This window comes from Spea bombifrons, chromosome 3 (assembly GCF_027358695.1).
Source record: "Spea bombifrons isolate aSpeBom1 chromosome 3, aSpeBom1.2.pri, whole genome shotgun sequence".
Classification (NCBI taxonomy): domain Eukaryota; kingdom Metazoa; phylum Chordata; class Amphibia; order Anura; family Pelobatidae; genus Spea; species Spea bombifrons.
In genome coordinates this window covers 18,036,858-18,062,621 of record NC_071089.1, presented here as the reverse complement: position 1 = coordinate 18,062,621, position 25,764 = coordinate 18,036,858, and the positions used below count along the sequence as shown (strand labels likewise).

At 41.1% G+C, this 25,764-nt stretch overlaps 1 protein-coding gene across 1 annotated transcript in view; it reads right to left on the bottom strand.

Moving 5' to 3' along the window:
- The window catches only part of MACROD2 (mono-ADP ribosylhydrolase 2), a 773,797-nt gene extending 766,420 nt beyond the window's left edge, over positions 1–7,377 (bottom strand). The window contains exons 1-2 of the mRNA XM_053461358.1: positions 7,060–7,377; positions 3,599–3,712 (exon numbers count right to left, since the gene is read on the bottom strand). Coding sequence (XP_053317333.1) covers positions 3,599–3,712; positions 7,060–7,105 — 160 coding nt within the window. The 5' untranslated portion in view covers positions 7,106–7,377. The remainder of the gene's footprint in view (positions 1–3,598; positions 3,713–7,059) is intronic.
- Positions 7,378–25,764: the final 18,387 nt, after the last annotated feature.

The following is a 25,764-nucleotide window of genomic DNA, read 5'->3' as shown; positions in this document are numbered from 1 at the left end:
GGTTTGGGAGAAACACGGTTTATTAAGGTTGTTGGGCATCTCCTTCCTACATCACAGGTTCAGTGCATGTCCTCCATGCAGCCGTTTTCAGCAATAAACATCACCCTCTGCCCTCCATGCTATCGAACCGTAATATAACAGCCCCAACCTCCCCCTCACACTTCAATGATCCTCGGGTTTTGTTTCAGAGATCTAGTACTAATGTAAATATATAATAGTTGTGTTGTTTAGAGACTAGTTAGACCAGGGCTCGACAAATCCCAGGCGCCAGGTCGCCATGGCGACAGAGAATTTTGTCCTGGCGCCTAGGTTTTGTCAGCCTCTTACATCCAGAAAAAATTGTGGATGTAAGAGGCTGAGTCACCACACGGGGGCGCTGCTGCTACTGTCTGCCCAGGAGTCTGGGCAGACAGTACAGCCACTCAAAGCCCGCCCCCGAGCCTGAGATCACTCCCACGGAGTGAGCCTGTAGGCTGAAAACGCGGTTGCTGCAAAACCAGCAATCGCGTTTTCAGCTGCCACAGGCAGCTTCAGGGAAGGGGGTTGTGTGGGGACCTGACCCAACACCCCCCAGCTGCCTGATCGCTCCATGAGAGCGACAGTGCAGCGTTAACCCCTTCAATGCCGCGATCGCGGCATTTAGGGGTTAATTCCCGTTTTGTACGGGGCTCTGCTGCTGGTGGTCTGCCTGGTTCCAGGCAGACCAGCAACAGCAAAAACGAGCCCCCACAAGCCCTGTGATGACTCCTGTAGGCATGGAAGCCTACAGCAGTCATCAGACTCCCCCTGCAATGGCTGCTCTATAGACCAGCAATTGAGTCCCAGCTGCCAGAGGCAGCTTCAGGGACAGGGGAGAGGGTTCTTTGGTCTCCCCGTGAGTGTGGAGAGCAGCCCCAACACCCCCCTGCTGCCTGATCGCTCCCTGAGAGCGACAGTGCAGCGTTAACCCCTTCAATCCCACAATTGTGTATGACACATTCGTGGCATTGCAGGGGTTAATATTTGTCCACACAAGCTTGTGGGGACTAAATATCAGTCAATGCTGTGCTCCAATGGAACATCAGCATTGAAAGGGTTAAAAAAAAATAATTAAAAAAAAAAACAGCACTGGCCTGAAAGTCCAGGGTGCTTCCAGGTCAAACGCTGTGAGTTTAGTAAGTGGGCTGATGATGATCAGATCTCTCCTGACCAACTGTTCCTGGCTCCTAACTTTTTTACCTGGCGCCTAGATTCACAACAAATTTGTCAAGCCCTGAGTTAGACAATTATGAAGGTAATAAGGAAATAAAGTTTCTCAAAGCAAACCTATTGGGATCTGCATTTCCAACACATCTCCACAAGGTTGCTTTGTGAGGTGGGCGCCCATGGTATTAATTGTTGGAGTGCATGCGCATTATATTAGGGCTTACAGCAGGATGAACAATGACTCTGGGCTTGCTGCGGTAGTTTAAGTCCTGTCGGCATACAATTGGGATGGATGCTGTACAGCTCGGGTGTGGAGAAGAAATCTAAGAACCTAAACCAAGCACAAAAATATACTACACCACACAGACTTGTGCAGACCATTTTGATAGTAATTTGTATATCACACAATATTGGGGCAATAAGTTATGGCCATAGTAATATATATATATATATATATATATATATATATATATATATATATATATATATATATATATATATATATATATTATAAATTAGAAAAGTTATTTATTCATTTGAAATAGGAAAGTATTTGTTCTTTTCATTTTCAGTTTTGTAAAAGTAGATTTTTTTTTTTGGTTTAAAAAAAATAAAAATTCACAAAACATAGTGAGAACAAATGACATAACAATAAAAGTTAACATTAAAAGTAATACTTGGCATAAACTCCTTTTGTGTCATATGGTCAGTGTGATCCTATCGCATAATGTCCGCCACTCGCATGTGGTCCAAGTTGGGGAAAAAGTACAAAATAAAAAGCCTATATGGAGCAGGGGGAAGTATGTATACATAGGAACATGATCCAGTACTGAGGAAATGGAAAAGGGAGAAACAAAACAAACAAACAACAGCAATTATGAGATATGAGCTTCACCAGGTCAAGCTTCAGAAGAAAGTATTAATTTTTCCTGTTTAAAGGGATGGAACTAGGGAGCCAGATATTAGTATACTGTGTGTAAGTAAATATTATATATATTATACATATACACACACACCTCCAATGCAAATCTAAAGACTGTAATTCCAACAATTTGCTCCAAACATTCAAAAAGTGGCTTAAAGAATAGAGTCCTTGTATTTGGGCTTCTCTAGCACAGCAGTTTTACATTTTTGGATACATTAAGCAAATTAACAGGAGTTATAAATCTTATCTTACTTATTGTGATTAAAAGGACGCTCAAGTGTCCCAGGGAGCCCTGATGGGCAACTACTTTCATGTATTGCCTAAATTCTACCGTATAGAGAAGCTGCAACTCTGTAACTGCAGTCCGCATCCACTTCTGTGAAGATGTGTTCAGGTAATTGGTAGGGAAAGAGGCAAGTGAACTGCATGTGATGGCTGGAGTGTCCTTTTAAGAGTCTGAAATAAAGCTTAACGGTGACACCACGGCCATCGAATGCACTTTAACGCATATGACAGCTTCCTTTAAATTTCACAAATGCGACAAGGAAATCTTCTAAATGCACACCAACTAAAACCTGCTTTATATATCATAAATCTACTAAAAGAACATATTCTACAGTAACTAACCCTTGTGGACATGTGGTAGCCTTTTTTTCCCAAATGTATTCTTATTGGTATATCAAGAGATTAACAAATACCCATGAAAATAGTAACTTTACAAACTTCTCACCATTTTGTTTTTGTCACCCCCCCCCCATGGTATCAGGGCTGTATTTTGAAATCATATTAATTTATATAGCCCTAGTTTTAATATTTTAATATAAATATAAAAGGGGGGGGATAACGTATATAAATAATACACATCTAGTGGAATTGGGGGGGGGGGAAATACAAATTATTATTTTTTTTTTTAACCCTTTTTAACTCAATCTCCCTACTAAGATTCCCTAGAACAAATTACAAAATTGAACAAAACCAAAAATAACTGTTATAAGTAAGGTTTGCAGAATTGTTCCACTAAGACAAATCTCTTTCCCTTCCCGAGCTGCCAGCGCTCACTTTCTTCATGCTTCCCACCGAGGATCTGACAGCGTGTTTTGGACGCAAACAGATCTACACAGAAGAGCATGAAGAAGGCCCGCCGGAAGAAGTGGGTATAGGAAAGCCAACGTGGGGTTTTAGTATTCATTGTCTGAGGCACACAGATATGAATACGTGCTGTTCCAAACAAAGCTCCAAGTAACGAAAGGTTTATCTCGGTCAGGCTTTTTAACACCTCTCAAAAAAATCTTTTCCGCTAGGAATCAAAACTTGAGCTCTCCACGACAGGAGGCAGCAGCACAGAAGAGGTTTTATCTTCTGGACTGTAGCAGAAAGATCTTTCAGAAAAAGTACACATCATATAACATGGTCATTTTCTGCGTAAGGAGAGAAAAATACTCATTATAACATCGTAAGTGCCTCAGCTCAGCATCAAAGATTTATTACCATTGTTTGAAGTTTTAGACTTCAATTCTTCCTTAAGTGATGGGATTTTGTCCAGCGACACATAATCTTTGTACTCTTTGCGTCTCTCTTCCAGCGTCATCTTCAATAAGCGTTCTGTACAATAAATAAAATACAGAGTGAACAGAAGCAGAACCTGCGTATAAAATTCTGCATTTTTTTTTTAGTAATATTTAGTAGTTTGCATCCAAAATGCAAAAACTGCATGAAAGGCAAAAATAATATACATCCTTTCTGTGTACAAATAACACTTCATTACTTTACTCCCTGGTAGCTTTAAACTCACTAAAACATTTCACGATTTGTCGATTAATACATGAATTATGAATCAAAGCAAGAATAAAGAAAAGAAAAAAAAATACACAAGCCTTTCCGATATTCCCTTAGCATGCAGACATACAATACCGAATGTCGAGTTAAAATATGTATAAGACCACACTTGGTGCACCGTGCAAAACAAACCGAAAGTCATATGCCAGCGTTTTAAAGAAATCTGAATTTCAAATACATCACAACTTGTTAAACATGTGACTGTTAAGGGGCCCTAAAGAGCATAACCAAGAACCACAGCCTTACCAAAAATGGTTTTGGTGATTCGGTGGAGGTAGTGGGCTCCAGGAGGTAAGTAAGGGGTTGATAATTTTTTTGGAAGATGAAGATTTTGGATTTTTGAAATTGGAAGATTTCTGAGCACTCCCCCCCCCCTATCTCTTCACAAGAAATGGAAACACTTGCACTCCAACAATAATAATAAAAAACCGGCTATAAGGATAAAGGAGTAACAGTCATGCTGGTGCTTAAAAATGGCATAAACTGTGACCAAAACCAAAGCCACCAGGGTCACTTGGGGATACTGGAAATAAAATTAAGTTTCTCAAAAACCTGTCGCATAAAATGATGTTAAAGGCACATCAGGCTTCAGATACTCTGCATCTTCATAAGCTATTACAAAGGGATGTTGCAGGGATGACACCATCAGGGGGGTACGGGTACAGGTGTACCAGGTACAGCCACCTTGTGCATAGTTATAGTGTAAAGGCGCCCCCCGTGCCCCTAGCACCAGGCCCCCCCCCCAACATAGCACTAGGTCGGCACTTTCTCAGGCTCAACATGCGGAGTTTGAGCAGCAGAATAGGACGTCATGGCATTAGTATAAGCGTGTATATCAGTATGTATTGTTAGGGTACGTGTGTAGGGGTAGCATGTCTGTGCATGTATGGTGTCAGCATATGAGATTATCACAAGCTTGTGTCAACCTATGGTGTTGGAAGTTTCAGGGGTGAGCACAGGTTAGGGACGCCTGGAAGGGGGGAGAGGTGGAGCAGGAGAAAATGTGTGTGCAGGTAAGCGTAGAGTGAGTGTTATAGCAAGTTTGAGTGTTCGTATGTGTGAGTGTAAGTTATACAGGTAATTTAAGAAATACTGCACCCAGACATCACCAACCCTAGGTTTGCCCCCATTCTCAGAATGCGCTTAAGCGGAGCGATTGGTGGAGCAATGAGATGGGGAGGGTCGGAAAATTAAAATACTTACCTGACATAGAAGAGGTGGCCCTACTCCTCTATGGTCTGACTATGCTTGCCTGTGATTGGCTGCTTCATGCAGTCAGTCAGTGGCAGGGAAGATCTCCCATTTAAATTGATGTCAGCACTTTCAACCCCCTGCATTCAGGTAGAGGCATTCTGTCAACTAGATGGGTGTGTGGAAAGTGGCAAATACACACAAGGGGATTTTACAATGCATTTGTAAACTGGACCACACAAAATGTGAAAGGGACCACACGTAATACAGTGCATATGATGGCTGGAGCGTCCGTTTAACTTTTCCTAGCTCAATAACACTTTCCTGACGTTCAACAGCCCAGCAAAAAAGGACCTTTAAGTTTTGCTTGGAACTTTTTGCACCGTTAGTCTAATAATACACAGGCGTATCATAGGTCACCATGCCACACATCAAGGAACGCAGGTCATGCAGTTCGCTGCTTTCACTTCAGGCAAGGCATGCCAGCAGAAAAAGTAAACTTATTGCAGAGATCTCAAAAGCAACAAACGCAGCAAAGGCCTACGGGAAGTAAACATTTCACATCATCGGATAAAACACAAGCAGAGAGACATTATATATATATATATATATATAATACATATAATACACACACGTGTGTGTGTGTGTGTGTGTGTGTAGCCACAACTACGGGACATTGGGACAAACAAGAAATGATCATATCACCATAGCAACAAACAGAATGTTATTGCTTATTGGTCAATTCGATTAGTTGCTACGGTGTTAAAAGCCTTTTCTCAAACTTTGCACCAGAGTTACTTTTTCTCCATGTTAGAAATTCAGATTAAGTGTAGGTAACTGCTTAATTTAACTAATTACTCCCTGCTTGTACCGATATAAAATATTGGCATTTCTTTTACAACAGGAATTCACTGGCATCAATAACCGCTGCAGCCCCAAAAGGTATTAGATGTACCCCTCTCCTTGGATACACCATTGGTATAAATGCCCGGAGTAAAGCCACCAAAGTGCCGCTTACTATCACTATGCGTATCACTATTAAACACGCATGCAATATTTGCCTCATGAATCTAAGGACTAATTAAGGTCCGAGTCTTTCCAGCAGAATAAATGAACGGACTAGATGGGCCGAGTGGGGCTGATCTGCGGGCAAATTCTACGTTTCCATGAAACATTAACCTATTCACTTCCAGAGTGGTTAAAAAAGCAACGACAACAGACTTATATAAGACAACATTCTGGAACACACATATACATTCACGCGTTATCAGCGCAGAAAAGTACGTGTTTAGAAAGCTTTAGGGTTATGACAGCCCTGGAAAGAACATGCTGGCAATCTTAACAAACACAGAGGCCACAGTAACACACGGGTTGCAGTCCAAGAGGGGCCAGAGCTGCGAAAACAAAAAAGGAACCAAACTTTTGAGCTGCGTATTGACTCTTTCATTGCCAGGGAGGAAGCTAAGTGCACATTGCACTGTTGCCAGGGGGTAATAACAAGCAGGGCGGTCCACGTGATGAGATGCCCTTTGCCCCGGCATGCTCTGCCTCCCATAGTAAATAGACACACATGACAATTCGAGGTGCCAGGTCTGTGCCACACGTGTCTCCGGTCCTGCTCGGCGTCCCAGTGCATTCTGGGAACACTAGCCTATTTCCATCTTATTATAGCCACCTGTCCTGTCCGTAAGAGCTGCGCCCAGCTGCAGAGCCCACCGCGAATCACATGAAACGGAATGTGAGGTAACGGGCCGGACTCGGAGGGGGTTACGGGTTCAGCTCTAAATGTTTGTCTTCCCGGTCAAAGGACTTTATGAAGAAATAAACGAAGAAGACAAAAGGCACGATGGTGAGGGAGAGGAATGGATGAGGGGCTGAGCGCGTCTCCGTCATTAAGCGGGAAACAACAAGCTGGTAGCTACCTTTCTCTTCTATCCATAGCTTTTTCTTCTTGTTGCTGGACTGCATGGTGTTGTGGCTGCTGGCTTTTTGCTGCACGTTCCCCAGGCTCACGGGAAATTGGTGTTTGTGAACTCGGGAGAGAGAACACACAAGGGAGGTGGGGAGACCAAAGCAAGAACACTATCAAGAGGCCCGGCTTATGTACGTGTATTTTCTCTTGGGTACCAAATGAGGCAGACCCTCCGCAGGATGCTCCCCCAGCTGCACCTACAGAGCAGATAGAGAGCCTAGCTAATGCCACCTCCGCCTGTCAAGCAGGTCACGCCTCCCACTACCCCCAGCACAACCTGCAGGGCCGGACCATGGCGGACCATGCCGCGCTGCTATTGGCCAATGGGAAAGGCTCGTCACCGGGGGTAGCGAGTAAGCGCCAGGCGCGTGCGCGAGGCTTCTATGGAGGTGGAGTTATAGTGAGAGAAGGGAAGGAGTTAGACCAATAGGGGAAGGCGTAACGGGGGGGGTGAGAGGGACACGGGGCTGACGGGTGACACTTGCGGTGACATTTCAGTAGTTTGTGTTACTGCTGTCCTCTGAGCGGGATGAGGGGCAGCTAAAGTAAATGGCGTGCAAGAAACACGCAGCGAAGCATTACTGTAGTGGAAAAAGCCATGTGTCAGTGTTCAGGTGGGACAGTCCCTCTTTTTTGGGACCCAGATACCTATTCCCTTCCCTAATATCCCTCTTTACCAAGTAGTCACAGTGCTATAAAGCTCTAAAGTCACGTGTATCGAAGAAACAGTAAAGCATGGGTTTATACATTGTTAAAATCCCCCCCAGATGATTTACTAGATTATTTAAATAGCTATTAATAGGTCACAAAGTCACACATGAAAAACAAAGTGAAGACACCGCCCTTCTCATCACACCTCATCAACAAGTTGTTTCATGCCATTTAAAATGTAGCATGTGATGAGTGTGTTTTCAAAGGGTTAATGGCTGATTAATACAGACACCTGCTCCCACATCTTATATCTATCTATGTGTGTCAGAAAGAGCTGTGCAAAAAAATAACCAAAAAGAAACTATGACATAGTATACCCTTAGTTGGATGAGTCTATCATTAATCCCTCTATATCCATTTGCCTCTTTCTCCGCTCTCCCAGCTATCTGGCTTCCAGGAGACTCATTTGGCAAAACACATCTCCATACCTGGGAACTCTCAGGATTTGGCCAGGAGGCGATGGGTAAAGCACCTCTTCCCCCAGTCACAGATCTAAATCTTTGGGTCGCGGGTGTTTGGCATTCCCGCTGCCTGCCTTATTAGCCAGAGCCTGAAAGTCCCAACATATTCACCACTCCTGCCACATCACATACTTACTGGCAGCTGGCTCAGCGGGCGCAGGATGGGACGCCCGGGCGCAGGCACACAAAGTGCTTCCATTGATGCAGCTAGTCAATGGTGTGACATGTCAGCTCACGGAGGGGGCATTCCGCTGTGACTTCTCATAAAGGTAAATTATTACCGTATTATTATTATGTTTTTTAACATTTTGCATATGTTGCCTTTTTTATTCCTCTCCATCTTTTTTTCCCCTCACTTCTCTCCATATCCCTTTCTTTTTTTCCACTCACTTCTCTCTCCCTATCCCTATCTGTTTTCTTTTTATCTCTCTCCCTTTTCCCATTTATTTCTTCTTTCCCTCTTTCTTTCCCTTTCTTCTGTTTTCATTTTTACCTCTAGCTTTTCTTTGCTTATTTTTCTATTCCTTTCTTACTCGCTCCCTCCACTCTCTTAATTTTTTTCAGTTTCCCTTTACTGCACACAACACCGTCCAGCAGCTCTCACCCGCCACTGCACACAACATAACCAAGCAGCCCCTCTTCTCTCCACACTCACACTATCTGTCAGACCCTACAGGCTGCATTTTCCAACAGCACTTGTACCTGCAAACCCAACTATCTGGCAGTCCCTCTGACTGACACAGAGTGTGAATGTTGGATGGGGCATACAGTGAAGGTCTGATTGTAGCGCACCTTGACTGACAATTACCACAGTGAAAATTTTTTTATATAGTTTTATATCATTTTAGCCAAAAGCTACTGATTCTGTTCAAGCAACTAGAGAGGATTTTGCTTTCACGATGAGCTGAACTCTTGAGTTTGTCTAAACGTGTCACCAGCTAATTACATGCTGTGTACATATGCTGCAGCATTATAGCTAAACTAACAGTAATAATTAGTCAACTATAAGTCGTATAAGAATGTCTGGAAGCTGATCAGATTATTCTGGAACAAACATTTCATCAGTGCTCTGGGGTGTGTTACTTTATCTATAAGTCCTGTCAGAAATATCTGGGCCCCTAGACTAGCCTAAGCCCAGCTGTTCACATCCCTTCTCCAGACATCTATGTCACTTCAATGTCCCCATGTGCACTGTCCATGTACTCTGCTCCCCATAACCATGTCCTTCTGCCCTTGTGTCTGTTCTACCAGCAGTTTTCTGTGGCAGAAAGGAACTAATTCCATGCTTCCCAATTTCTACCCCCAGCGATGGCGATAGAACGTCACTGAAACTGGCAGCGCTATTGTGCATGCGCAGTATGCATGAAATCGAGACCACAGGATTGCGGTTCCAAATCCCGATATCCAGATGAGTGCTATCTCTGTCCCGAGTGCTATCTCTGTCACTTTTTATTTACATTCGTAAATTATTTCACTGGTGGTGTCTTTCTAGAACCTCTACTGGAAGGAATTTTCATGGAAGCTTCAGTATAGTGGCGGGGGAGGCCTCGATTGGACACGCCATCCAGTTCGATACTAAATAAGTATAACAGTTTTGGTACTGAAAGGATGAATAACTAATAAACATTCACAACATGATCATCGACACAAATCTGTATTTATTCTTTGTTTTCCAGACAGCTACTATTACCGTATTGGCTCGAATATAGGCCGCACTTTTTTCCCCCACTTTATGTTTTTAAAGTGGGGGTGCGGCCTATATTCGGGCTCTAGCGCCCGACGCCCGGGACATGCAGTCCCGGGCGCCGGGCAGGCAGCGGGGTTAAGATACAGATCCCCCGCAGCGGTGCAGGGGACCTGCATCCTTCTCCCCGATATGCTCAGACAGCCTCCCCTGCCAGCACTTCCCACGGGGGGGGGGGTGCCGGCACGGGAGGTTATCTAAGCGTTTTACCTCTGCCCACCCCCGACTTACCGGAGCAGACTCCCGGGTGTCTTGCGGGGCCGGCGGGAGACATTTACGCAATACGCGCATGCAACTTCCGGTACCGGAAGTTGCATACGCGTATTGCGTAGATGTCCCTCGCCGGCCCCGCAAGACACCCGGGAGTCTGCTCCGGTAAGTCGAGGAGGGGGGGGCAGAGGAGGACAGCGACAGCGGCAGCGTATCGCGGGGAGGGAGGACAGCGGCAGCGTATCGCGGGGAGGGAGGACAGCGGCAGCGTATCGCGGGGAGGGAGGACAGCGGCAGCGGATCGCGGGGAGGGAGGACAGCGGCAGCGGATCTCGGGGAGGGAGGACAGCGGCAGCGGATCTCGGGGAGGGAGGACAGCGGCAGCGTATCGCGGGGAGGGAGGACAGCGGCAGCGTATCTCGGGGAGGGAGGACAGTGGCAGCGGATCTCGGGGGGGGGGGACAGAGTGGCAGCATGTTTTTTTTGGTGCTTTTTTAAAGAAAAAAAACTTTTTCTTTAAAAAAGCACCAAACTTTTAGGGTGCGGCCTATATACGGGGGCGGCCTATATCCGAGCCAATACGGTATTTATTGTTAATATTTAGCGCCATCATATTCTGTAGCGCTGTACAATGGGTTATAACGAGTAGTATAAAGAGGTATAAAAAAAGACACAAAATAGAAGTTATATTTTGTTTTCTTTCACTTTCACTTTATTAGAAATTGAAAGTTAGCATTAATATGCTGTCATTTCTTTCCATACGACCTTTGTCCAGTCAGTGCTTCAAAAATAAATAGAATCTGCACCGACGCAGCATTCATTTTACAAAATAATTAACATGAACTATTAACATTTAAAAGGTGAATTAGAAATGCATAAATTAAATCAATTTCATTTGGAAATGTTCTTAAAGAGGCAGTATTACCAATTACATGGGCTGGCAGCTGGCTTGGTTTGCTGATCGTTATATTAGTATGTACAAGGGAGATGTAAGAGTAGAAAGAAGAGGACAGGGAGGTGTTTTCAGGTAAGTTTTAAATCAATAGTTTAACTATGAATTATGATGATCTAAGTGCAGGAAGCACTGAGCATGCCTTGCATAGCTAAGAGGGTGCGGTGACCTTCAATAAATCTGATCATATGAACTGGTTCTTACAGGACAAACTTAGCCTCTATTACAGTAGAAGCTTATTGGGGTAGATCATAGCGATGTAAGGTCATACCTGGGAAGTCTCCAGGTTTCCCCCGGAGACACCGGTGAGGCGCAGCTTCTCCGCGTCCCTAATGGAAAGTCCAGGTCGCGGGAGCGGCATTGTGGCACACCCCACTCCCCTAAGATTCCTCATTAAAAATAATATTTGTCCTGCGATGTTCATGGGACCACCCACTGAGGACCACAGGACCACCATCGGCGCAAGAGGGGCTTCAGGTAGCAGGAGCCAGAAGGTTCCCAGGTATGTGTATAGTGTTTCTGGGCTAATGTGGAGATAAAGGAGAAAGGGTTAATGTCAGCTCATCTATGGTCTGACATCTATGATCAATTTTAATATGTTGAACTTATATGTAAACATATCTCCATAGACAAACATTGGCAGTAGAATGGGTCGTACTGAAGACTTTAAACCACTTGCCATAAGTCAGTTCATGACATTTTTGCCCTGCTAGATCTGCCCGGTCCACTGTAAGTACTATTATCGTGAAGTGGAAATGTCTAGTGGTAGCAACAGCTCAGCCACAAAGTGGTGGACCACTCACACTCACAGAGCAGGGCTGCCGAGTGCTGAGGAGCGTAGTGTGTAAAAATGATCTGTCCTCTGCAGCATCTCTCACTACAGAGACCCAAACTGCCTCTGGAAGCAACATCAGCACAAGCGCTGTGTGTCAGGAGCTTCATGAAATGGGTTTCCATGGCTGAGCAGCTGCACACAAGCCGAAGATCACTACATGCACCATACCAACCATCCGCTGCAGTGGTCTAAAGCACTCCGCCGCTGGACTTTGGAAACGTGTTCTCTGGAGAATTTGAATTTGGCGAATGCCAGGAGAACGCTATCTACGGCTGACAGCTTTGTGGACATGTTGGATTTAAGGCTGTATTATACAATTACCTGAGTGTTTGTAGCCATTTCTAAAACACAGAGGATAAATCTGTTGGGCAACTGGATATGATGAATGATGATACATAAAGCAATATATGTGATACTGTAATATAATGTGTTATAATGTGATATTATACATTGATATTTTAAAATGACTAAACTATTGTTTTATTCTTGTGGCCGCTGCACTTTATTTAAGATTTCGATGTGGAGCAGCTCCCCCTGCTGTGAGCAAAAATAGTTTTTCTTTATGATGATCACATTAACACTGAAAAAAGAACAAAGAAAAAAGCAAGTTCACATGATACCTGAAGTGTTTGGACAATAGACGATTGCCGGCAAGGCCAGGATAAGGAGCTTTGGGCCCGAGCAATTACACCAAGTATTTGTAGATATATTATCAGCTTATTTTTCTCAGGATGCAAGAGAAAAGAAAATAATCATAGTGTACACTGTGTGCTAAGGTATATTTTCTGATATATTTGCAAATGCACTCGCAATAAGACATGAGGGAGGCTCATCCAAATCAAATCCAAGGTGATTACTAGCAACTTTTACCATCTGCACGGTCCTCTCCGTTAATATCAGTTATTAAGTCCGTTAATATCAGTTATTGCCAGGTAAAAGGATCCGTTTCTGTTCAATTTCACCCGATGCTTGTGGTTTCCTCAGAGAGAAACACATACACATATATACACACATATAATACACATATACACACACATATATACAGTATACATACACACACATGCAAACATATGTACATATATATATCTATCTATACATAGATATATATACACAGCACTTACAGCATCTTCCACTTCTCTCCTGTATATTCCTGGTGGCCTGAAGCTCCCTCAATGAGTGGTGATCCACTATGTGTGCTCCGCCATAAATCCAGCCCTGATTGGGAGGAATTAGTTTAAATCAGAAACTTTTTCATAACCTAAAAATGATGCTATATCTTCCCTAATTAATTGCAAGAGCGCATGGCAAAGAGAATACTTAACTAACAAAACACATTCACGTGTTTAATGCACTTTTGAATGCAGGATCCTCCGCAGATAAGCTTGGTGAGTATACCATCTAGGTAGTAAATGTCATAAAGGGTTAAATGAGGGATTGATATTAAGCATTATGGTCAAAAGTTTAATATATGGGCTCATTTGATCGGTGTGCCAGATGGCAAATCCAGCCTCAAATGAGTCCCTTGTATTTAGAAGTCAAAAGTGTATCAAATCCATAACCACAAAGATAACATTCATAATAATCATCTATATTTAGAATACATTTTATTTAGATACATTTTCCGTGTGTAGATTTTATCTAATGTTAGATTAGAATTCAAATATTTAAATATACATACAGAAAATGTACTGAGCTTTTTGGATAAAATAACTTTTGCATTGAGACACAAACTTATTCGAGTTTTATTGTTTTATTTACTTTTCCTCTATCCACCCCTAATCAGTTTCTGCTGCCTTATGATATTGCTTTTTTTCCCAGACAATTCCTTCTAAGTTAGATTTGAAAAATAAGCATTTGGGCAGGAGAAAAAATCTATAGAATGTTCTTTATAAAGGAGATTATTTATGTCACAATTGGAGACAGGGAAAGCTACTTTCCATTGACCAGTTTCTCTTAATCTCATTTGGCATGTCCTGAGATTTGACAACTTTTTCTAGAAGATAAATCAAGAACATATGTCAATTTGTCTCGCTGAGGTCCTCGCTCTGAACGCGTTGATAGCAAAAGCCAGTGCTTGAATGAATTCAATGGCTGTCCCATTTTGCAGATATATGTCTCAGCTGTAGAAGAGTTTCAACAGAACAAAACTTCCAACGTAACTCACTCATCATCAACATGATTGCCGAACACCAGCACATAACGAGAGGATATGATTTCCTATATAAAAAAAATATATATAAAAAAAATTTCATTAATTCAAAGTTTGACTGCTATGTTTTTTTCTAACTTAAAGGGACACTAGAGCCATCATATACGCTTAAAATTAAACAAATACATGATATACTTTCCGCCATATTGCTCTACCGCTGGCAAGGGTTCTGAGACGGGGTCTAACAAGACCTTGCATGTGAGAGTGGTTTCCATTCAGCTGATTGATTGGTTTAAGCAGAAGGTTTTTTTTCAGGTTTAATTAAATATTTTTTTCAGGTTTAATGAAATATTAAATACAATGTACTTCAATCTTTGTTGAAGGGACAGTTTAGGACAATGCATACCTCCCAAAAGTTCTCACACAGTTTGGGAATATTTTCATACAATCCTTGTTCTGATCACGTGGTGGATCTCAAAGATGCAACTTCATAATTGATTTGTTATACTGAGGATCTTATTGAAATACATTTGGTCACCATGATCACCTAAGGGTTTTGGAAACTACATATTATGGTTTATGCATAATATTCTTGTTTGGGGAATTATGTTATTACCATAAATCAATGGAACGCTCTTGATGACTTTGTTGCTTATCTGTCTTCCCTTTCTCTACCTTCGGTCAAGTATCTTGGGTCTTATCTAAAGTTATGCTGACAATACTTGCAACCACAGAATGGGCAATATTTCAGTGGGTTTCATTATACAGGTTTAAACCACTTACTGAAATGTGCGGTCTGTTCTGAACCATGCGGAGGAACCCTTGTAGAATTATTCCTGCCTCGCATGACCTCCCTCTGTGACTCAGGCTGTTCTCTACAGATCTCAACCAAGACCCTGATTATGGCTTGGAATCAATAATTACATTCCTGGCACATTTTATTTCTGTGTCACAATATGCAATGTTGCAGGTTATCTCTTATGATGATATTTTTTTACCAAAGTAAAAGCATATCAACAGGAGAGGAGGTCAAGGATAAAAAAAAGTGCTATACGGCATAGAAGAGAAATGTAGAATAGTGGGAGTTAATTTTGCTTATAAGAACCACTTAAAAATGTTAAACTGTCAATATTTTTAATTCCGACAAATAGATAATGCAGTTTTCCTATAATGTAACCTTAACTGCTCTCCCCTGCACCACTTCAACCCTGTGCCCATATACATTTCTTGTCCCAATTCTGTATAAAAGCTAGTCCAAGAGTAAGGATCTAAATAGCAATCTAGTGTAAAGCAGTACATTTATACCAGGCTATTCCATCATAGTGCAGTAGAATGGATTGATGATGTCACAAGGTAGTCAGCTATAAAGTCAACTGTTTGTTGTCATCCAGATCAGTGATGGTAAGAGATTCAAGATGAGCTTCACCTGGGCAGTAAACATACTGGTGCTGAATGTCCTCCTTTTCCAGGCTTTGTCTATTGAACGTACGTACATTTACAATAAATTAGCACAATCTAAGTATAAATTGTGTTTATTCTGTTGTGCAGAGCATGTGTATAATGCTATGCACCAGTGTATCAGTTTGTGTGTGTGATGTATGACAGGTCTTATACTAAATATACCATTTATTACAATCATGATCCATTCAGATATGAATTGAGACGGAGAATTCCTTGGCTCTAATCCTCGTGCAGATATTCATTTCAGCCATGTATATATATATATATATATATATATATATATATATATATATATACACACACACAACCAGAAGTTATTTGTGATTGGTTGTTGAATAAATTATTTTTTTGCAAGATTTCTTCAGTTTTGGAGACATTTGGGAGTGTACCCATTATTTGCACCATTCAGATTTGTTTTAGGGAGCAGGGTTGTGTACCCACAGACTTGTCCAGATGCTGGGCTATGCTATTATAAAATCCCCTACTACTTTTTGTCAGCCATCCTTATTTAGGAGACACATAAACCTATCCAACTAAATTGCAGTAACATGTAATAGTTTTGTTTCTCATCCTCATATTCTGATTATTTTTTTCTGATTTAGACGAGGCACGATTAATATCAGAGAAGTGCTTTTTAAGCTGTTTATGGGATTTTTGCAGATGTTTAACTGTCATGGCATCTACTAATTCACAATTATAGATGTTTAATTAACACAGTGCTTTGTTGTATAAAGTGTGTCAAATAAAGGCAACCGGTGAATGTGCAACAGACCATAATTATGTCTCGAAAATGTTACTTAAAAGGACAGACATGACTCTTTTTATATTTATTCAGCTCCCCCCCAGCATCCCCAAGCACTGCAGAGTGTCTCTATGAGAAACACTCTGCAGAGTCTCTAACTTCCCAGGGTAGGCTTTCGCAAGTCTTAAGGGGTAGTTTTGCATTGGGACAAGCCTAACTGTTCATAGAGGTGGAGCTAGCAATAGAGAACCTTTAGTGGGGGGGAATTGGGCGGAGAATATGCAAAATGTGGACAGGGAGTGGGTGTGGCCAATGCAGCTCCCCTGGAGAAAGAACAAATTGACTCAGAGACCTGGGGAAGCAGAGCTTCACCCGGAGATGTAACACCGGCTCAAAATGGCACCAGTGCCCACTGATCAGGCGACACGTCCTAAGAAAGCCTTGGCAAAAGAAGCATCTTGAGTTAAAATTGTTCAGTTGGGTAGCTAATGTGATGAATAGTTTTTTGGCAGCTCAGACATGTTTTTCCCTGGGGCTGCATTGATTTTAATTCATCTTGCCAGGCAAATAAAATGTGCTGAAGCAAAGAATATAACAATTAACCTGCTATGCAGAGCACAACATTTGTAGATTTGTAGTGTTTGCTGATGTTGCCCCGTGTTCGGATACTGCATGCGATCCCATGTAAAAGCCAGGACTCGCAATATGATTAATCTTCTGCGGCGGCAGAACAGCAACCTTTATATTGTCAGTGGAGCCTGGAATAAATCATGTGGCCCTGAGTGGCACTTTAATTAGGTTATACAGGTGATATTTACAACCACAAATATATTCATCAAACGGCAAGGGGTTTGGCTGTAGCATTTTAAAAAAAGGAAAATACATGGACATAATTACTATGGCAACTCTAGAGCTAAATTTGGAGATATTAACATGATTATCCCATTAGGTTCTACGGTGATTGCTCCAAATGTGGCCCATTGACTCCATCTTTGCCTTGATAAATATACTCTGTAGAGTTTATTGCAACCCTAAAATTCTAATTAACAAGCATATAAAAAAATAGGAACACAAATTTAATACAAATAAATTATGATTTTAAATGTTGGTTAGAGTGATTACCCTGAACATATTTTGTGCGTAATTCTGCGATTCTCAACTTCAGTCAACTGATCTATTTATTACTGATGGAATATTTTATATAACACAAGTCTGCTCTGCAAGGTAACAGTTTAGATGCAATTTTTATACATTTAATTGGTAAGCACTTAATGAATGCATCCACACAATTCAATGTTCTGAATTTACTTCCAAATGTATTATTATGGGAGGAAACATCACTGAAACTAAATAATACAGTTATTATCTTAAAAAAGAACCATAGCCAGTCCTGTAGGCTTGATCTCCAGACATCTGCAGGAGTCATGGTGGCACCTGCTGGATTTGCTGCCAACCGTCTAATGAGTTGAGTTTAAGACCAGTGAAGTCAGTGGACAGATAGCTGTATGGTTGTGGTCCTTTGGTGAACTCTTTACCAATTACCGCATAGCCATTCTATCTTAGCGAGGTTATTAAAGCACTCTGCTAGACATAGATATTCCATATACAGAAAATATTTTCTTATTGCAAACTATTGATGCCCACACAGAAACTTTCATTATTCTTTTCAATAGGATGTCAGATTACTGTAAGCTCTTGCGAGTGGGATAGGTTCCTTTATACTCATAAGACAATAAAAATAATAGCAATACGTTATTAAGTAATAAGTAATAATAAAATATTATTATCAATAACCTATGAGAACCAGCTCTCACCTACATCCCGAACTGGGCAAATATACAGTTATTATAGTAACTGGACATCACTCTTATCATATATCTTAACAAGCACAGAAAAAAACAGATATTTCAGTATTCTCAACACAAGAGTTAACCTCAGACACATGTAATCTGTGGAGCTCCAGAGTGTATTTGATCTTCTCATAGATCCACTTAAGTGTTGACAGATGCTCAGTTCTCCGTTATTTTAACAATATTAAGTCCAATTATATGCATGGTAGGCATGTCCATCATTATTGTAGCTATTTAACATTTCCATCATATGTTAAAAAACATAGACTTTATATATATCTATATATATATATATATATATATAGATCTATATATAGATATAGAAAGATATATATCTATATCTATATATATCTATATCTATATATATATATATATATATATATAGATATATAAAATAAATATATATTATATACCGTATATCTTTATGTCAGTTTAAATACCTCTGGGAACTCCTCGGCTTTACCGCTAACCTTAATGATAACTTAACATTAGAAACAGTTGAACGGTCTATATACTGTATCTTTATAAATTGTGTTTTTTAAGGACCATTATTAAACACATTTTGGATTCCACTATTGCTGACTATTAGCCAGTTACCGTACTTTATAAAACCTCTGATGAACTTTTAAAGGGTTAATAGTTGGGAAAAGTCTGAGAATGAAACGTACTCCCTACCGTGTCAGCTACGCATTTTGTAGAAACTGCAATAGGTTTATGTACTTTTTTTATAGAAAAGCTTACTTCTCCTATGTACAAGTCATAAGTCAGCGTAAAATGACATAATAATTACAAGGTTAGCTAATCCTTGATTAAATCGGTATATGTAATATTGCTTTCTAATTACCTTAGTTACAAGTTAATTGATGGTGTGAATGGAGTGTTGGAGTCAGCAGTCTATAATGAACAGTCATTAATGCCAAAGTGCCACCTTTTGGTACTGCAAGCAGCAGAATGCTTCCCGTAACTCAATTATTTTAGAGTGGCAGATAATTGGGTGCAAGGTAATGGCACTGTAAGCAATTCTTTTGTAACAAAAATATTTAAAGAGGGATCAGTTTCCTGAACAGTGTTTAACTGGATGTAGAACCGGTGAGTAAAAATTGCTATATCATGTTAGTAGAATTGGAAGTGAAGTACATGTTGAGAGGGAAACGATTTTAAATTCATGACATCATCGTACGGCCCAATATAGAAAACAGAATTCTCACTAAACAATCTCATTTGCAAGTAGGGCAACTTTATAATGATTGTTGCCAAAACATTTATAAACTTTTTTGTAACTTTATATTTGTTATTATTACTGGTAATATAATATAGATACTATTTCTGAAAATATTGTGACACATGGTGTTAGGTCATCATGTTAATTTCTGCTGAATATATATTTTTTAATTAATAAGATTTTTTAATAAGTCTATGTATGTGGGGGGGGGTTTGTTTCATGGGTTAACAATACCTATAACATGTGTTTGGTTATTCTTTGTAGCAGAAGAAAAAAAGCACGGACCGCCCAAGAACATTCAGGTAATCATAATATTGTGTACCTGCACATCTACCTGCACATGATATACTTAGGACCCATCAGCTCCAGTGCTGATCTAACAAGACCTACATACGCATAAGCAGAAAGCGTCTCCATTGATTTCAGTTGAAGTGCTTTCTTGTCACTGATTGGCTGCTTCAAGAAGCCAATCAGTGACACAGACGTTGGGACAATCAGCTACAGATTCTCCCTAATTACAAAGTACTTCCATTTGCATTATTTGTTTAGGGGCTTCCTAGGAGTCCCTTTAATGTGATTCAGTGTTTTCAGTGCAACGAGTCCAGCCTCAATCATTCCACTGACATCCATTCCCAGACTTATATCTGTTTTTAACAGCCAGATATCTGTATAAATTAAAGGCAAGAAGCAGAACAATTTGGAAAATGTGGTTGGAGAATAATACTGACAGTGACGGCAATGTTCAAACAGTAAAATAATTTGACCGAGATATGTCTTATGAGATTTTACTTTTGTACGTTCCGCTGGTTTATCTCTGACAGCTTTCCAAACCAGAAAATAAATTAGGCAGGGGTCTAGGATTTCTATAAGTCGATAATGAGCCGAGAGACATTACCTATTATTGTGCAGTCATTGTGACAGAATATGCAGATTTTGGGAAGTTCTTCAACTTGATTGTGAGGAGCTTGGACCACAGAACACAAAAGCAACGGTTTGTTGATAGCAGAATATTAAATATTCTCACCATGTGTTAATGTCTTGCTTTTTCTACATTTTACATGGTTTTTGAGGTGTTCGCTAGGAGCACTGTAAGTCAACTTTAAGTTAAAAACGTATTTTGACTGCTTGCATCAGGCATACAGAGCGGAGAACAATACCCCGTTACTGAAAATTTCCTCCAGACTAATCTTCTGCTCTTTAGATTTCATCGTTATTTTTCCTCCACGTAGGGTTTGCTGAAAATAATAATTCAGAGGTATTTATGAAAATGTTAAATTGCCGTTCCACAGAACTGAGCGGTTAAAATATGCGGTATGATAATACAGCATAACTCCAGGCTGAATTGGATATACAGATCTGTAGAAAAGAGATCTCAGTACTTGTGTGACTATAAGGGTTGTAGCAGCTATCCCAGCTTCCAAAGGGACTCCTTGTGTTCAATCCGTGGTAGTCTAGAAAGGAAGGGAGAGATCTGTTTCTCCTTGTTACAACATACATCTATTTTATTTCTCCATTGTAATTGTCCTTGATTACTTTCCCACATCTTCAAATTGTTATTGAGTGGTCAATGTTCTCAGCAGGACCTCCTGCATCAGCCTATAAACATATAGGTGCACTACCAATCAAAAGTTTGAGGTCACTTAGCTGTTTTCATGGAAATTTGTAGCTGTAACATAATTTCAAAAGGTTTTTTAATGATCAATTAGGCTTTTAAGCTTGGATTAGCGAACACAACGTGGTATTGGAACGCAGGAGTGATGTTTACTGGTAATCGGCCCCTATATACCTACGAAGATATTCCATTAAAAATCAGCCGCTTCCAGCTAGAATAGTCAGTTATAACATTATCAACGTCTGTACTGTATTTCTGATCAGTTTCATGTTATTGTCTTTTCTTTAAGACTTTTCTAAGTGACCCCAAACATTTGAATGGTATAATTTGTATTCAAGGTTCCTCAGTCAATGCATCAGAGCAACATAAAGAATAAGGAGGAGAGAGGTGCTGAAATAGTTAAATATTGAAATCCTACATTTTACAATATTTGATTACATCTTCCATATTGTTTCTCAATTAACCCCTTACAATAACATATTATTTAGATGTTTCTCATAGAATTATCAATGATCAGTGATCGATTATCAGTGTTTTCTTTATTTTTTTGTACTGTATTGAGATACATTCCAAAATCTCCAATGTTGTTTCTTGTTTGAGAGATATTAATGTTTGAACTTTAACATCAAATATTGTTCTCCAACCCCAGACCCGGCAGTACATAATTTATATGTAATGTGATGCTGCAGAAGGTGTGTTTGATGTAAAATTTGAATTCTGTTACACTTCAATTTGCACAGGTTGAAGCAAGTAAGGGAAGAAAACAACATCTGATGGTAAAGAGGGAAGATGTCAGGAAAAGCAGTGCAAAAAACGATGAAGATGCCACATATCTGAAAAGTAAATTTTTATTTCTATGTTTCTATAACATAGCCTCTTCTCTAAATCCCTGACACTGGGGTTCACTGTCAGTCAGAGGCAATTATGTTTAAGTCTAATAAACCCACTGGCTATAGAAATAGACTAAAGTTTACTAAAGTTACAATAAAAGCTACACCATTTCAAACTACAATTTCTACAGCTGTCAATCATACTAGAAGTTTTGATCTTTTCCTGGCTATCTGTTTCAAGCAATGAAGTCAACTTATTCAATAACGGTGTGTCAAACTATCTTAGTTAAACCCTGGGTTCCAATGTGTATGTGATGGGCTTCACATATGAAAATTAGCGTGTTTTTGTGCTATTTCATACAGTGGAGTATGGATGCATGCCTTTGTGACTGCTGAAACATTCTGCTGGGCTCATAAAGTATGCATAGCTTTTTCCAGCCCTGTCCAAGGGTAATGAGGGGCAACATTGTATTTGGCAGGAATTCTATGACTTACCGTATTTATCGGCGTATAACACGCACTTTTTAAACCTAAATACGAAGCTGAAACCCTACCTGCGTGTTATACGCCGATAAATCCTAGAGCTGCACGATTTGCAGCGACGTCTCCCTCACTTCCGGTCCTGGGGAGGGTGCGTGTTATACGCCGGTGCGTGTTATACGCCGCCAAGTACGGTACGTTTTTCTGGGGGAACTCTGCATAAATATTGTGAACACTTGCAGTCAGGGCCGGCCCTACAATGGAGCCGACTGGGGCAATTGCCCCAGGCGGCACTTTTTAAGGGGCGGCACTTTGCCGCCCCAAGCGCTTTTTTTTTTAAGCGGAGGAGAGAGAGGGGCGCCGAGTGGTTTTCGCTTACCCCCTCTCTCTCCTCTGTGGCGGGTCTCCGTGCTCTGCCACGGTGCCGGCTTGTAATGCTGAGCGCCGGAAGTGACGTCAATTTATGGCGCTCAGCATTACAAGCCGGCACCGTGGCAGAGCAGGGAGACTCGTCGCAGGACTGTTTAAAGGTAAGTCCCGGGGGGAGGGGTGTATAGGGTAGATAATGGCGTCGGCGAAGTTTAAAATGCCGCCCCCCCCCGGTGTCGGCGGGGGGGCGGCATTTTAAACTTCTCCCCAGGCGGCATTAAGTCTTGGGCCGGCCCTGCTTGCAGTGAAAAGATCCAGCAAAGTGGAAACAGCATGTCCTACCAATTCAATACCAATAATGAGCGTACCTGTGAACTCCCAGTGTTTGGCACAGAATCTCTGGGTGAAGCCCAGCTTTCCTGGGTCTCTGGGTCAGTTTCTTCTTTCTATGTGCAGAGGATGCCCACTCATGTCATGTTCCACTCATTCCCTTCCCACTTACCCCTGCTACCAACCCCAATGGGTGACTATGTCTGCCCCTAGACAAAGCCAATGCCCCAGAAGAGGCAGAGGTCCTAGGTATGTTCATGAGCCACTGTGCCATAAAGGAGGCTTGCTAGCTATGCATGGGGGCAGCAGGGGATCTGAGGTCTTCATTTACTTTCTTGTAAGATTCCATTGAGAGAACCACCAGGATAAGATATCAACCAGAGAGAGCAAAATATATATTTGTTGTGGTTGGCCGGTGCTATGGTTGGTCGGGCCAAGGCAGCATCCCATACAAATACATTATTATGTAACAATGTGTGTGTGAAGTGCTAACAATGGCATATCTAAAGGGAAGAACATGGTGCATTTAAGTTACTGGTCCCTGAAGAACAGTGCGTATATTCTAAACCCATAAAACCTGGCATATCGCCAAGGAAATATATTTCCATCGTAAACAATTGGCTAAAAAATATAATCATTTACCAAATTTGTTCTTTTTTCCCCCACAGTTCTATACCTCCTTTTACCACGTATACCTCTAAAGTTTAATGGCTGTAGTATTATTTCTTTCAGCGATACTTTTGCCATATTCTCTGGCCGCATTGATTTTTGGACCTTTCCTAATCTTTGTAGGAGTGTTTGTAAGAAATAAAAATCTGTTCAAAGCTGTTTGGCTTCGTTTTCACCAGACAGCTTGTAAATGCAGATACAGACTAGATCTGTCATTGTAACGGTGTAATGATTTTGTGGCTTGTCCAAGAGGTAGACCATCAATATGCTCAGATCATTTCCTTGGATTTCCATTACAACTTTTCAGAGCTGCCATTATCTGGCTTTTCACGGGAATCTTATTGAAGTATTCGAGATGAGTTTGAAAGTGCACTAGATCTTATCAGTATACCAAATAACACATTTAAGATGCTGAAATTCTGAGAAAATATGGAAATTAGATAATAATTCTATGTGGCCTGGATTAACGTTATTTGGACTTTAGGAGCCAAAAGAAATGCTTTTGAACTATGTAAAAGAACACGGTGAGATACAGTAGCTACATTACTTTGTACAAATGCTAGGAAGCTTCCGTAAAGCTGATATTACCCGCTCGTCTCCTTCTTTGATATTTGTATATATATACCGTATTTGCTCGATTATAAGACGAGGTTTTTTCCAGAGCAAATGCTCTGAAAAATACCCCTCGTCTTATAATCGGGGTCGTCTTCTCAGACCCCCCAAAAAATGTCTGATGGGGCCATGCTGCTTACCGGTCGCGTGCAGCGTCTCTTCTGTTAGAAGCAGGAGGACAGGAAGCTTGCAGCGTCCTCACAGAGCTCTATCTCCCCCTCCCTCCTCTGGGGGCGGGGCCAGAGAAGTTGCTCTACAGCCGGTCCCCTGCAGAAGTCTTCGAGTGAGAGATCTGCAGTTCAGGTAAGGGGGTGGGGGAGGGTTTTTGGGTAAGTATGTGTGTTTAATGTGTGAAGTATGTGTGATTAATGGAATGAATGAGTATTTAAATGTGTTTGTGTGTGATAGCATGGATGTGTAAGGGGGGTGGGGGTTGTAGCATGGCATAGGGAGGCTGTAATCCCACTACTATCATCCCCAGGTTCCAGCATGTACTGGCTGCCTTGGCTTGATAGGAGTGTGATTGCTGTTAGCAGTTTGATATATATATATATATATCAAACTGCTAACATCAATCACACTCCTATCAAGCCAAGGCAGCCAGTACATGCTGGGTTAAAAGGCATATCATGGGGCTGAGTGACATATAGGGGGTTAAAATGCATTTCTGGACCTCCAGAAATGCATTTTAACCCCCTATATGCCACTCAGCCCCATGATATGCCTATATACCTCCAGAAATGCATTTTAACCCCCTATATGCCACTCAGCCCCATGATATGCCTTTTAACCCCCTATATGCCAGAGTGGCATATAGGGGTATAAGGCATATCATGGGGCAGAGTGGCAAATAGGGGGGTATAAAGCATTTCTGGGGGCAGAGTGGCATAACTGGGGGGGGGCAGGTTGGCAAATAAAAGGAAATTTAAAAAATATATTTTTCTCAATCATAGCTTTTATTAAACATGAAAAAATAATTTACATGAATTAATATTTACTGGTAAAACTTTTTTCCTATAGGGTCGTCTTATATTCAGGCTTTTTGTTTTTTTCCTAAATTAATATTTTGATTTTGGGGGGTCGTCTTATAATCGGGGTCGTCTTATAATCGAGCAAATACGGTATATGAAATCTGGCTTTATTAATGGAAACTTCCAAATAGCCTCTGGTACCCCAAAGAACATTAAATTCAAGAAAAGCTTGCTTCCTCTGCATATCTTCGGTTCTGCATATCTTCGGTGCATCCCAATAAATCTATGGGTATTATTGGGCCCGGACTGCCTATCTGATACAGTGGGCAAATTCCTGGTGGGCCACTGGCCGGCATACTCACCTGATTTGATATAGATTGAATATAACTGGCCTTACTCTGCATGAGTATAAAAACATAATACCTAGCTGTTGTGGGCACTTACG